Genomic DNA, 13,277 nt, shown 5'->3' with positions numbered 1-13,277 from the left:
TTACAGTCCTTCCTCCTGAGGAGTAGTTCTTCGGGGGTTTCAGCTGATCGGGCATTTAACCCAGGCCCCTACCCTTGGACAAGTCTTGAATTTCTACCTCGAACTTCCTAGCCCTGTGAGACTGCTGAAATCTTTGCTCAGCACGTTAGTAAGCCATCTGCTGATTGCTGCTTGGTTTCTGGGTCTTACCCTGCTTGTGTACAGCCTAGGGTTTGGGAATGCCTAAGGAGGAAACTGCATACAGAATTTTGTGCTAATTCTCTGATGTCCTCTCTACTCCTTTCTTAAGTGTCCCAGTCTTATTGGCAGCTTCAAATCCCAACTCTTCCTTTATTCTCTCTCTCCTTGTCTTTCTCTACATTTGGTTCTTCTATTCTCTTTTGAACCCTCTCCAGTGATGTTTTCACAGCTACCATTTCATTGAAATTTGTCTTGCCAAGGTCACCAATACCTTACATTGCTAAATGGAGTGATCAAGTCGTAGCTCTTTTCCTACTTGACCTGTTAGCCGTGTTTGACATAGTTGACCACTCCCTCTTTCTGTAAAAATTTTCTTTACTTGTCTACACTCTCTTGTTTTTCTCTCCATGCTGACACTCCCACGTCTACCCCATGGCTTCTCCTTTCTCCAAGGTCTAGTTTTTAACATGTTCAAAACTAAACTGACCTTCACTGCTCCCTCAGACCTGGTCTCCCCAACTCATCCTCTTCCTAACAAATGGCAGCTTCACCCTCCCAGTTCTCCAGGCCGGAAACTTTGGAGTCATTCTTTTTGTTGTTGTTGTTGTTTGGGGGTTTTTTGTTTGTTTTTTGGGGTTTTTTTACAGAGAGAGAGAGAGTCAGAGAGAGGGATAGATAGGGACAGACAGGAACGAAGAGAGATAAGAAGCATCAATCATCAGTTTTTTGTTGCGATGCCTTAGTTGTTCATTGACTGCTTTCTCATATGTGCCTTGACCGTAGGGCTACAGCAGACCGAGTAACCCCTTGCTGGAGCCCAGCGACCTTGGGTCCAAGCTGGTGAGCTTTGCTCAAACCAGATGAGCTTGCGCTCAAGCTGGCAACCTCGGGGTCTCGAACCTGGGTCCTCTGCATCCCAGTCTGATGCTCTAACTACTGCGCCACCACCTGGTCAGGCTGGAGTTATTCTTTTTTTTTTTGTTGTATTTTTCTGAAGTTGGAAACGGGGAGGCAGTCAGACAGACTCCCACATGCGCCTGACCGGGATCCACCTGGCACACCCACCAGGGGGCGATGCTCTGCCCATCTGGGACGTTGCTCTGTTGCAACCAGAGACATTCTAGCGCCTGAGGCAGAGGCCACGGAGCCATCCTCAGTGCCCAGGCCAACTTTGCTCCAATGGAGCCTTGGCTGCAGGAGGGGAAGAGAGAGACAGAGAGGAAGGAGAGGGGGAGGGGTGGAGAAGCAGATGGGTGCTTCTCCTGTGTGCCCTGGCCGGGAATCAAACCCGGTACTCCTGCACGCCAGGCCGATGCTCTACCATTGAGCCAGCCAGCCAGGGCTGGAGTCATTCTTTACACCTCAGTTTCCCTCATCCCCACATCTAAGCTGTCATAATATCTTGTTGGACCTTTCTTCAAAATGTATAGAGAACCACTTCTCATGCCTCTCTCACCACCTGGCTCACGCTATCATTGTCTCTGACTGGAATTATTAGCATAGTCTTCTCGCTGGCTCCCCTGCAGCCACCCTTGATCTCAGCATAGATATGAAACTGATTGCTTAACAATTCCTTGACTCTGAACCCTCCAACAAGCCTCCCATCTCAGTTAAAATAAGTCCAAACTCTTTCATTGGCCTAAAAATAAGGTAACAGTATAATTTATCATCTAAACTAGGACACTTGAGAATGCAAAGGACAATGACATAAACTGAGACTGTCCCAACCAACCAGCCGAGTCCCATGTGCTCCCTCCCCTGCCCATCTCATTCTCACTGTTTGCAGCTCCATGGGTCTCCTAGCTGTTTGGTGAGCAGGCCTGGATGCTCCTGCCTCCTTCCTCCTGCCCTGTACACTCGCTCACCTCCCAGCATCCGCATGGCTCCTCCCCCTCCTTCAGGGCTGTCCTAGATGTCATCTTCTCAAGAAGACCTCTCTAGCCACCTTTATACTTAAGATTCAACCCCACTCTCAGCTCATCCTACCTGTATTGTACTTGTTTACCTATTACTTGTTCACTCTCATTAGAAGTAAGCTCTGTGAGGGAGAGGATTTGTTTTCCTAATTTGTCCACGGCCTAGACCTGTGCTTGGCACACTTAGGTATAAAACAGATATTGAATGAGTGAGCAAAAGCACATCGGCTGGATCACTTGAGAATTCATTCATTCACCAAATTTTTTTTTTTTTAAGTTGGAAACGGGGAGGCAGTCAGACAGACTCCCGCATGCGCCTGACCGGGATCCACCCGGCACGCCCACCAGGGGGCCATGCTCTGCCAATCTGGGGCATCGCTCTGCCGCAATCAGAGCCATTCTAGCGCCTGAGGCAGAGGCCACAGAGCCACCCTCAGCGCCCGGGCAAACTTTTGCTCCAATGGAGCCTTGGCTGCGGGAGGGGAAGAGAGAGACAGAGAGGAAGGAGAGGGGGAGGGGTGGAGAAGCAGATGGGCGCTTCTCCTGTGTGCCCTGGCCGGGAATCGAACCTGGGACTCCTGCACGCCAGGCCGATGCTCTGCCACTGAGCTAACCGGCCAGGGCCCATTCACCAAATATTTATTGAGTATGCCCTATGTTTTAGATTCTGTGCTAAGTACATAGCATTTTTAAGTCTAAAATTAGAAATACTTCCTATGAACCTGAAGATAATATAATTTAGTGTAAATTTATTACTTATAAAGGTATACAATTATTATTGAAGTCGATAAAGGTTGTCCTTTAGGATGCTAAACTGACTCATTTACAACTTCATTGTTATGTCTTAAATCTGTATACTTCTTATGGAATCATCAGGGTTTTGATGCCCATTTCGTGGCCCCCCACTTTTGATACCTATGTTTCTTCTTTACTTTTAGCAAACTATGGAGGAGAAAAAGGGTGTGTCTGGGTATAGCTATACCCAAGAAGAGCTAGAGAGAGTGTCCACACTGAAGAGTGAAGTGGATGAGAGGAAGGGGCGAACACTGGACGACATGTCTGAAATGGTGCTTATGCATACTTTCTAGGGTTGTTTATTTTTTATTGTGTAGCTAGAAGGCAGATATTGTTGAATTTGTTCTGTTTTCAGTGAAACATTCCAGTTTTTATTTCTGCATTTTGTTTATATTTTTTATCTGTCTCTATTGCTCTCTTTTGAATTTTTTATTCTAGTAAGGTTGTTCAACTTATAAAAGCTTATGCATTTTGTGGGGGGGGGGTTGGTTTTTAAATTATCAATTGTTTTTATTTTTTTAAATTGAATCTATTGGGGTGACATTGATTAATAAAATTCTGCAGGTTTCCGGTGTTCCATTCCATAATACATCATCTGTACACTGCACTGTGCGTTCGTTCTACAGCATTAAGGAAATATATAAAAATAGTTTTCCCAAATCACACCACCCTGATAAAATCTTTTCATTGTTGTATGTGTTCTCAGTATCTAGTATCTTCCCACATTCAGGGCTGCTGGTCAGCCAGAGTGCACTGCTCCCGCTTCATCAGGCGCTGCAGTGTTGAAATCTTGCCTCAGCTCCTGGCAAAGAGCTGCTGCCCCAGCTCTCAGGGCACTGCCTCAGCCTGTCTTGTCCACACTGATCACTTGCCCGGAACCCCAGGGCCTCACCACAGTCCTACTCTTGAAAAGATCAACATTCAGCACAGCAGAGGCCTGCAAGACTGGGCTCACCTCTATAAATATCTTTAATAGGTCAATAAATACCTCTTTTTTTTTTAATTTAGTGAATAGAGGGGAGGCAGAGAGACAGACTCGCATATGCCTCAGCCGGTATCCACCCTGAAAGCCCACTACAGGGCAATACTCTGCCCATCTGGTGAGTTGCTCCATTGCTCAGCAACCGAGCTATTTTAGCACCTGAGGCAGAGCATTGGAGCCATCCTCAGTGGCCAGGGCCAAGTTGCTCCAGTGGAGCCATGGTGGCAGGAGAGAAAGAGAGAGAAAGAAAGGAGAGGGGGGGAGTGGAGAAGCAGATGGTCGCTTTTCCTGTGTGCCCTGACTGGGAATTGAACCTGGGACATCCCCACACTGGGCCAACACTCGACCACTGAGCCAACTGTCTAGGGCCAGTAAATATCTTTATGCATGTAGTATTTCTGTTCTTTGCGGTTCTTTTTTTTAGATGTCATATTTTTTGTTTTAATGATAGGTCAAAAAACTGAATTCACTGGTATCTGAAAAGAAGTCAGTTCTAGCCCCAGTTATAAAAGAACTACGACAATTGCGTCAAAAATGTCAAGTAAGTGAATTTGATATTGTGATACTTTTAGTATTTTACCTTGTTGCAATGTAAGAATTAGAATCCTGAACATTTTACTTCGGTAATTTATAGAAAAGAAATTATTGTTATTACTATTATTATATTGATAAGATTCTGCAAAAGAGAAAAATAATGTGACCTGCAAATGTTTCTCTTTAATTTATGCTACTTGTTTTGTCATACATTATTGGGGGAGGAGAGAAGGAGAAGAAGGAACTGAAGCTGAAATCACAAGGGCAGTCAGATGAGCTTTTTGCTTTTAAAATCACATCAGAGCTATAAATATGAAGTCGCATTCTTCTGTGCCCAGGTGAAAGCTCAAAGTCTGCTAATGAGTGATGGGTAACAAGTTAACTTTAGATTAATGAACTTGCTTTGCTGGGGGGCAAACTATGATAGCTTATGATAAGCAATGAAATGCCGTTACTTGGAAGTTAATTCTAACCACTGCTTTAAAGATAAATAAACTGTTAGGAGCTGAATACCCTTCACAAACCCAATCTAGTGACCTCCGCCATTTGACATTAGCAGTTGTTATTTTACCACTTTCCATGTAGTAATCTTAGGTTTGAATGGGAGTTGTGCTGCACGTGCCTGAGAACGGAATTGTAAAACTCATCGGGAGTGCCATCCATCAGAGTCAGAGAAGCATAGTGAAAAATCACGTGGACTTTGGTATCAGATAGACATCGTTTCCTTTTCATAGGAAATGCCATGGAGTCTGACACAGTTTAATGACTTATCCCAACAGAAAAGTAGGAAGTGGGAGATTTGGGGCTTGACTGTGGCATCTATATCATCTTAATTCAAATCTCCTGCATGTCCCATGGTGTACCACAGCCAGCATAAACAAAATGGGAGACACAGGCCCCTGTTCTCTGGAGTTGATGCTCTATGAGCTGAAATGGGACAAACACATGAAGAAATTCAAGAAAACAAACAAAAGAGAGCTCAATTTGAGAACAATATAGAAAAAGAATTTAATCAGAATCATATACAGCTAGAGCTTGACTTACGACCATGATTGGTTCCGACAGACTGGTCGTAACACGATTTGGTCGTAAGTTGAGTAGGCTATATGTACAGTACTGTGAAATGATGTTATAAAAATCTTTAAGTCATATTTTATCATAATTTTCTTTCATTATTGTTATACATCATAATTTTCTTTGTACATTTTATGCCATTTGTATCATCTCTACACCATTTTGTTTCTTATTTTTACATTCGTCAGGTTTAAGTAAAACACTGCATTACCAGTACAACTGGTTTAATAAGACAATTTCCTCTTGGTAGACATCTTGGGAGGGGTTTGATGAAAAATATCCAAGACACAAAACACAAATTGCTGTACCGAGTCTGGGATAACAGTTGAAATGGTGCACGCGGAGATGGTAGTACTCCTGGAAGCTAGTCCGCACTGTCATACGCCCAGCTGGGCAATGCTTGCGCTGCCAGACGCGGAGCAGTCATGGCTAGAGATTGTGGTTGTAAAGTTGAATGGTCGTAAGTTGCATAGGTCGTAAGTCAATCAATATTTGTATATACTTAACTGATAAGAAAAGAGGAACGAAATGAAGTGATTGTCACCAATGTGAATGTACTTAATGCCACTGAACTGTACACTTAAAAATGATTTGCCGTGGCCGAATAGCTCCGTTGGTTAGAGCATCATCCCAAAGCACAGAGGTTGCCAGTTTGATCCCTGGTCAGGGCACATACAGGAGCAGATCTATGTTTCTGTCTCTCTCTCTCTCCCTCCCTTGCTCTCTCACTAAAATCAATAAATAAAATTTAAAAATATATATATTTCTTGCTTTATTGGACAGATCTCAAATATTTAGAAAACTTTATAGTGAGGTATTATTATTACATTTCCCTTTTTTGTACTTGTATGTTGTTCTAAATTTGAATATTGACAACTGTTTAAAAATTAGAACATCACAACTTAAGGTTTATAACATATTTAAATTATTTATAATTATCTAGAATTAGAGCAAGACCTTGAAAAGTGTCATGTTTGTTTTCTTAGGACCAATGCTATAAATGAAATGTAATTAAATGGCAGTGCTCCCTGGGCCCTGACATCTGAAGGGCCCCACAAAATCCCAGCTTTACACTTTTTCTAATGTAAGGGGCCCAATATTTTCTTCTGCGCCCGGGGCCTCAACCAACCTTAATCCACCTCTGACTGCTAATGTATGAGAAAAAGCAAAATTACTGATTTCAATAAAATATTTTCTATTGATTACTTTTTCTTATAAAAGTAACACTGTGATCTTGGCAAGAATTCAAACTGTAAAGAATTGTTTAAGGAAAAGAATAGAAATTATTCCTTTCTCTGCAACCCACAGCACACTCCCCAGAAGTAATAATTGTTAACAGTTCCTTATGAATTTTCCAGATTTCCTGACTATTAATGAATAAGCTACCTAAGGTTTGCTCTCTACATCTTTATTTTACTTTGTGAAAAAATAAAGCCTTTTTTTATTGGTTAGAATTAAACTCTGATGTTAAGATTAGAATGTCTGCTTCCTTGGTTTGTATTAACCTGCTATACTTTTGCCCATCTTTTGCTTTCAACTTAAAAAAAATTACCTTGTTTTTGGTTTGTCTCTGAATAGATCTTGAATTGGGTTTTGTTATGTGATGTAATCTGAAAGGTTGTTTTAATAGATAATTTTATCCTATTTATATTTATTGATGTGCAGACATATTTGGCCCTAATGATGTATTTTATGTTTGCTTTCAATTTTAAAGCTTATAAAATATCCTGTGTGTGTTCTCTTTCTACCTCTCTCTCCTACCTACCCCCTTCCTGAGTGTGTGTGTGTGTGTGCTGGCTTGTAGTTTTGCTCTAGTGTTTATATAATTCCACCATTAATCATCCGTTTCTGTAGATAGTATGTATCTATTCACACAGTAAATGGTAATGAAATTGGTGTATTTTTCTTCTTTCTCCCTCTCTTCTCTTTAGCACCTGATTTTAGTCGATTGTATTGTCTTTCTTACTGTTTACCTTTTTTTTTTTTTTTTTTTTTTTGTATTTTTCTGAAGCTGGAAACGGGAAGAGACAGTCAGACAGACTCCTGCATGCGCCCGACCAGGATCCACCCGGCACGCCCACCAGGGGGAGATGCTTTGCCTCTCCGGGGCGTCACTCTATTGCGACCAGGGCCACTCTAGCGCCTGGGGCAGAGGCCAAGGAGCCATCCCCAACGCCCGGGCCATCTTTGCTCCAATGGAGCCTCGGCTGCGGGAGGGGAAGAGAGAGACAGAGAGGAAGGAGAGGGGGAGGGGTGGAGAAGCAGATGGGCGCTTCTCCTGTGTGCCCTGGCCGGGAATCGAACTCGGGACTTCTGCACGCCAAGCCGACGCTTTACCACTGAGCCAACCGGCCAGGGCTGTTTACCTTTTTTTTTTTTTTTAATTTTTCCATTGATTTGGGGTAGGGGAAGGGGGAGAGAGAGAGAGAGAAAAGCATCAATTTATTGTTCCACTTAGTTCCATTTATAAGCAATTCATTGGTTGCTTCTCATATGTGCCCTGATTGGGGATCAAACCCATGACCTCAGTGCACCAGGATAATGCTCTATCCACTGAGCAACCCAGCCAAGACCTACCTAGATATTTTTAATATGCTATGCTATGACTTGAATTGTCAGCTTTCGATTATATCCTTTGACATCTGCCCCTGCCCCCATCTGCAGCAGTTAAAAAGTAATGAAACCAGCTAACTTATTCTGCTGTCCACCTTCTCTCCCTCCCCCCCCCCCTTGCTGGTTTCGTTATATCATTTCTACATTGTTAGGGCATGTAACATTGCCGTTGTTCTTTTACCCAAATTTCCACTTTTGTTTCTAGTATTAGGCCTGTCATCATTAGATGCAGTGTCATCACCACTTCTTCCCCAGCCTTTTTCTCTACTTTTTGTCTCTGATTTGTCCTCTAGTATGGTGATTTTCAACCTTTTTCATCTCATAGCACACATAAATGAATTACTAACATTCTGTAGCACACCAAAAAATACATTTTTTGATGATCTGACCAGAAAAAAAGATATAAAATTGATTCATTTACACAGACAGTTATTGTTGTGTTGGCTGTTGTCATTTTTTGTATTTAATCTAAAGAAAAAGAAGTGAGTGCCCCTGGCTAAATAGTCAGGTATTGCATGCTTTAAAATTTTTTACATCACATTGGTTGGAAATAGCTGCCCAAAAAGAGTCCTTAGGTCCTGGCCAGTTGGCTCAGTGGTAGAGCGTTGGCCCGGCGTGTGGAAGTCCTGGGTTCGATTCCCAGCAGGGCACACAGGAGAAGCGCCCATCTGCTTCTCCACCCTTCCCTCTCTCTCCTTTCTCTCTCTCTCTCTCTCTCTTTCCCTCCCGCAGCCAAGGCTCCATTGGAGCAAAGTTGGCCCGGCCACTGTGGACAGCTCTGTGGCCTCTGCCTCAGGCACTAGGATGTCTCTGGCCGCAATGGAGCAATGCCCCAGATGGGCAGAGCATCACCCCCTGGTGGGCATGCAGGGTGGATCCCGGTCAGGCACATGCCGGAGTCTGTCTGACTGCCTCCCCACTTCTAACTTAGGAAAAATACAAAAAAAAAAAAAAAAAAAAAAAAAGAGTCCTTGTCCTGGCTGGTGGTGCAGTGGATAGAGCATTGTCCCGGAGCACTGAGGTTGCCAGTTCAATCCTACAGTTGCTGGCTCCATCCTGAGGTAGCTGACTCAATCCTAGGGTTGCCTGCTAGATCCCAGGTTGCTGGCTAGATCCCGAGGGCACTTGTCAGGGCATGTGTGAGAAATAATCAGTGGGTACGTAACTAAGTGGAACAACAAGTTGATGCTTCTCTCTTTCTCTCTCTGTCTCTGTCTCTCTTTCTCTCCCTTCCTTCCTCTCTCAAAAATCAATGGGAGGGGGGTTGAAAGAATCCTCAAGGCCCTGATTGGTTGGAGCATCATCCAGAAGCACCAAGGTTGCAGGTCCAAGGCTGCAGTTTCTATCCCCAGTCATGGCACATATGGGAAGCAACCAATAAATGCATGACTAAGTGGAACAATAGAGAAATGCCTCTCTCTCTCCCTTCCTTCCTCTGTTTCTCAAAAATCATTTTTTTAAATAATTCTCAAAAAAGGTTCATAAGAACAGTATCCCCTGATGTGTTGTTACATGTTCTAGAGTCTGTTGTCTTAAATATTTCAACAACAGCTTGACTAGCATAAAATTCTAACATCATTCTTTCTTTCATTGAGGATTTTTAAAGTATATCACCACAGCCTTGTAGAGTTAAGTGTGTCTGTGGAGATATCTGAAGCCAACCTAATTTTTTTAGTGACTCAATCTTGAAAAGAATGTATTTTCTAGTTGTTGAGGACTGGGTTTCCACGTGTTCATCTTACCAGGCTTCTTGAATGTGTTGGTCAAAACTTCCTGGTGAATGGGGAGCTGTTGTTTAACGGGGATAGAATTTCAGTTTTGCAAGATAAAAAGAGTCTGGAGACTGGTGAATGTGAATGCACTTAACACTACTGAACTGTACACTTAAACATATTTAAGTCGGTAAATTTTATATCAGTGTATATTTTACTACAATTAAAAAGAGATTCCAGATTGTTTTTAAAACTTCCTAATTTGTTTTATCATTATTTTTTTACTATTCCTGGCAATACATATTTCTTTTGAAATATGGAGTCTTGTTGTGTCTGCTATTAATATAAGTATGCCATCTTTCTATGATTAATATTGGTTGGTATATTTTTATTTCTGTTGACTTTTGGCTTTCTGTGTCCTAATTTTGTGTGTCTGTGTCTATGCATAGTGGATAGCTGGATTTAGTGTGGGTGTGGTTCCTTACTTTGAGTTTGAGAATCTTATCTTTTAATTGGTGACTTGAATCCCATTCATGTTTACTTTTATTGTTAATACATTGGGATTTACCAGTATATCTAGTTTGGACACCCTATTTACTGTGCTTTTTCATTGCTTCTTTTTTTCTTTCCTACCCTCCATTGCACCAGTCCTGTTCTCTTTTATCTTTTTTCCCTCTGTATGTATTTCCTTTTTTATATTCATCTATTCTGATACTGTTTCCTCTTAAATTTTTAACATATATTTTCCTGGCTTAAAGTCTGAAATTAACCAGCTTCTCTCAGGCAACATAGGGATCTTTGGAAAGTTTAATACCCTCTCCTGCTACATGTATATTGTTATCCGCTGGTATTTTATTTCCATTTTATTTCTTCATCTATAAAAGTGGTTGTCAGGGTGGTCATTATAATTACTACTTTATATATCATTTCCTGTTTAGATTTACCCACATATTTGGCAGTTTCCACTATTGCTTCTTGTATTTTAATCTTTCCTTCTGGATTCAGTTTCCTTTTTCCTGAATTTTAATTTCCTTGTTTTGTTTTCTTTTAGCGGTTCTCTCAGTAAAGAATCATAACTATAAGTAAACCATCTTTTTTTTTGTTCTTCAGTAATGGCTTAGTCAGAAAAAACGTATTTTTATGGCTTTCTGATTCCTCTTGTTGTGATGGCAGGGTCTACCATCAGTTTAATTTTTTCTTTTTAGGTAATATCATTCCTATCACTGGTTTTAATATTTTTTACCTTTGTCTTCAGTGTTATCCAGTTTCACTGCCATGATCTGAGTATAGTTTTAGTTTTGTTGACTGTGATGAAATTTGTGGGTTTTGTTTTCTATTAATTCTGGAAAAATTCTACATATATCTTCAAATATTCTTTTGCCTGTCTTTCTGGTTTCTTCTCCAGAGATTCCAATCAGTATGTTAGACATATTTATATTGTTCCCTATTGATTAACCTCACTTCGGTGTTTTTATCTTTTCATTTCTCTGTGATGAATTTTGGATAATTTCTTCAGCTCTATTTTCTAGTTCATTTTTTTTTTATCTCTTGAGTTGTACTTGTCTAATCTTATGCTTATGCCACTACTTAGTTTTTAACTTCAATGACAGTGATTTTCATTTTGTCAATTTTTACTCACTGTCCCTTTTTAAGTTTTTTGTTTTCAGTTCCTCCTTTATTTATTTTAAGCATACTTATTAAATAGGCTTATTTCTAGTGTTCAGAGTCTCTGGAGGTATAGTCCTGCTGTTTTGTGTGTCTTCTGCTTCTCACTCATGATGGATTGATTATTTTCTTACAGGTGTATACTTCTGTGCCGTGAGCTTCTCTTGAGGCTTTGTCTCTTGAGTCCTGGCAGCTAGGATGGAGGGTGTGTCCCTCCAGACTGGATTGCAGTTGTTCTGTCAGGTGCTTTAGGAATATCTCGAACTGGGAGCTAGTTTTGAGCTCTCTCAGCATGGGAGTTTTTAGCCCTTGTAGGGAGGGTAAATCCAAACCCCAAACCTGCCTGAGGTGGGGCCCTTTCTTCCATCCGCCTCTGCAGCAGCGTGGCCAATCAGTCTGGCCACTGACCATCGGACTCCCAGACAAAACAAGGCTTTCATCCACTGAACTATCATCATCTCATTGGGAGGCCCAGCAGCCACCTAAGTAACAGCCTTTGTTGCCCCCTCTCCTAGTTAGGGAGGGTATGACTGTCACCCAGGAGAGCCTTCCGTGTCTGGAGGTCACTTTGACACATAAAAGCTGCAGCTCTTTTTTTCCACCAATCTTTTTACTTTGTTAGTCACCTTAAACCAGATGCATTCCCACACAACTGTTACCCATTTATGTTAACTCTCCGGTTCCCAAGGAAACTGTGTAGTGTGAAGCCAAGGTCATTCTGAGGCTGGCCCTCATCAGCCCAGGCCTGCAGTTAACCCTTTATTCCCGGGTTCCTGGGCTGAAAAACAGTTTGGGTTTACTGTGGGCCTCTCATTTACGACTCCCCTCTCTGCAGAGGCCTAGGACTTTGTCTTCTGCTCTGCTTGGACATTATAGTCACTCTTTTTTTTTTTTTAATTTTAATTTTAATTTTTTTATTTTTATTTTTTTTTACAGAGACAGAGAGTGAGTCAGAGAGAGGGATAGACAGGGACAGACAGACAGGAATGGAGAGAGATGAGAAGCATCAATCATTAGTTTTTCATTGCGCGTTGCAACACCTTAGGTGTTTATTGATTGCTTTCTCATATGTGCCTTGACCGTGGGCCTTCAGCAGACTGAGTAACCCCTTGCTGGAGCCAGCGACCTTGGGTTCAAGCTGGTGGGCTTTTCCTCAAACCAGATGAGCCCGCACTCAAGCTGGCGACCTCGGGGTCTCGAACCCGGGTCCTCCGCATCCCAGTCCGACGCTATCTACTGCGCCACCACCTGGTCAGGCTATAGTCACTCTTGTCACCAGACTGACACCCTCCAGCTCCCCTCCTCTAAGGACAGTCACAGGGTGTCATCGTTCGTTATTGGCTCTGCTAATTCCTCAGACTTTCTTGAGAGGTCAGTTGTCTCTGGATTTGAAAGAATGTTTACCTAATCAAACATTTGTTGATACTTTTAAGATTTATAGGTGTTTGAAGTAGATTTTCAAATTATGTATCTAATCCAAAATATTACATTAGAAGAAAGTTTGAAAATACTCAAACAGCCTGAGTCCAAATTCTGACACTTCCCAGCAGTTTAATCTTTAGCAAGGTAATGAGCCTCCCCGAACCTTTTCCAGGCTTCCTGTGGGGAGAGTAGTACCTCAAGGAGTTGTTGTGAGATTAGTTCTCATCAGGGATAAAGCTCAGAGCCCCTAATGTGATTTACAGAGCCCTGACCAGATCCCCGCCGAAGTCTCAGCCTTTTCTCATGCTTCCCAGACACACTGCAGTGTCACAAACTACTGGCCACCGAAGGCTAGCTTCCAAGCCTTTATACATGGTGTTCCTT

The 13,277-nt window shown here is 42.0% G+C and overlaps 1 protein-coding gene across 1 annotated transcript in view; it reads left to right on the top strand.

Moving 5' to 3' along the window:
* IFT81 (intraflagellar transport 81) overlaps window positions 1-13,277 on the top strand; it is a 64,782-nt gene that overhangs the window by 40,291 nt on the left and 11,214 nt on the right. The window contains exons 13-14 of the mRNA XM_066370946.1: window positions 3,035-3,163; window positions 4,325-4,414. Of these exons, the coding sequence (XP_066227043.1) occupies window positions 3,035-3,163; window positions 4,325-4,414 (219 nt within the window). The remainder of the gene's footprint in view (window positions 1-3,034; window positions 3,164-4,324; window positions 4,415-13,277) is intronic.

Source organism: Saccopteryx leptura, chromosome 2, assembly GCF_036850995.1.
Source record: "Saccopteryx leptura isolate mSacLep1 chromosome 2, mSacLep1_pri_phased_curated, whole genome shotgun sequence".
Classification (NCBI taxonomy): Eukaryota; Metazoa; Chordata; class Mammalia; order Chiroptera; family Emballonuridae; genus Saccopteryx; species Saccopteryx leptura.
This window is presented reverse-complemented; position numbering and strand designations above follow the sequence as displayed.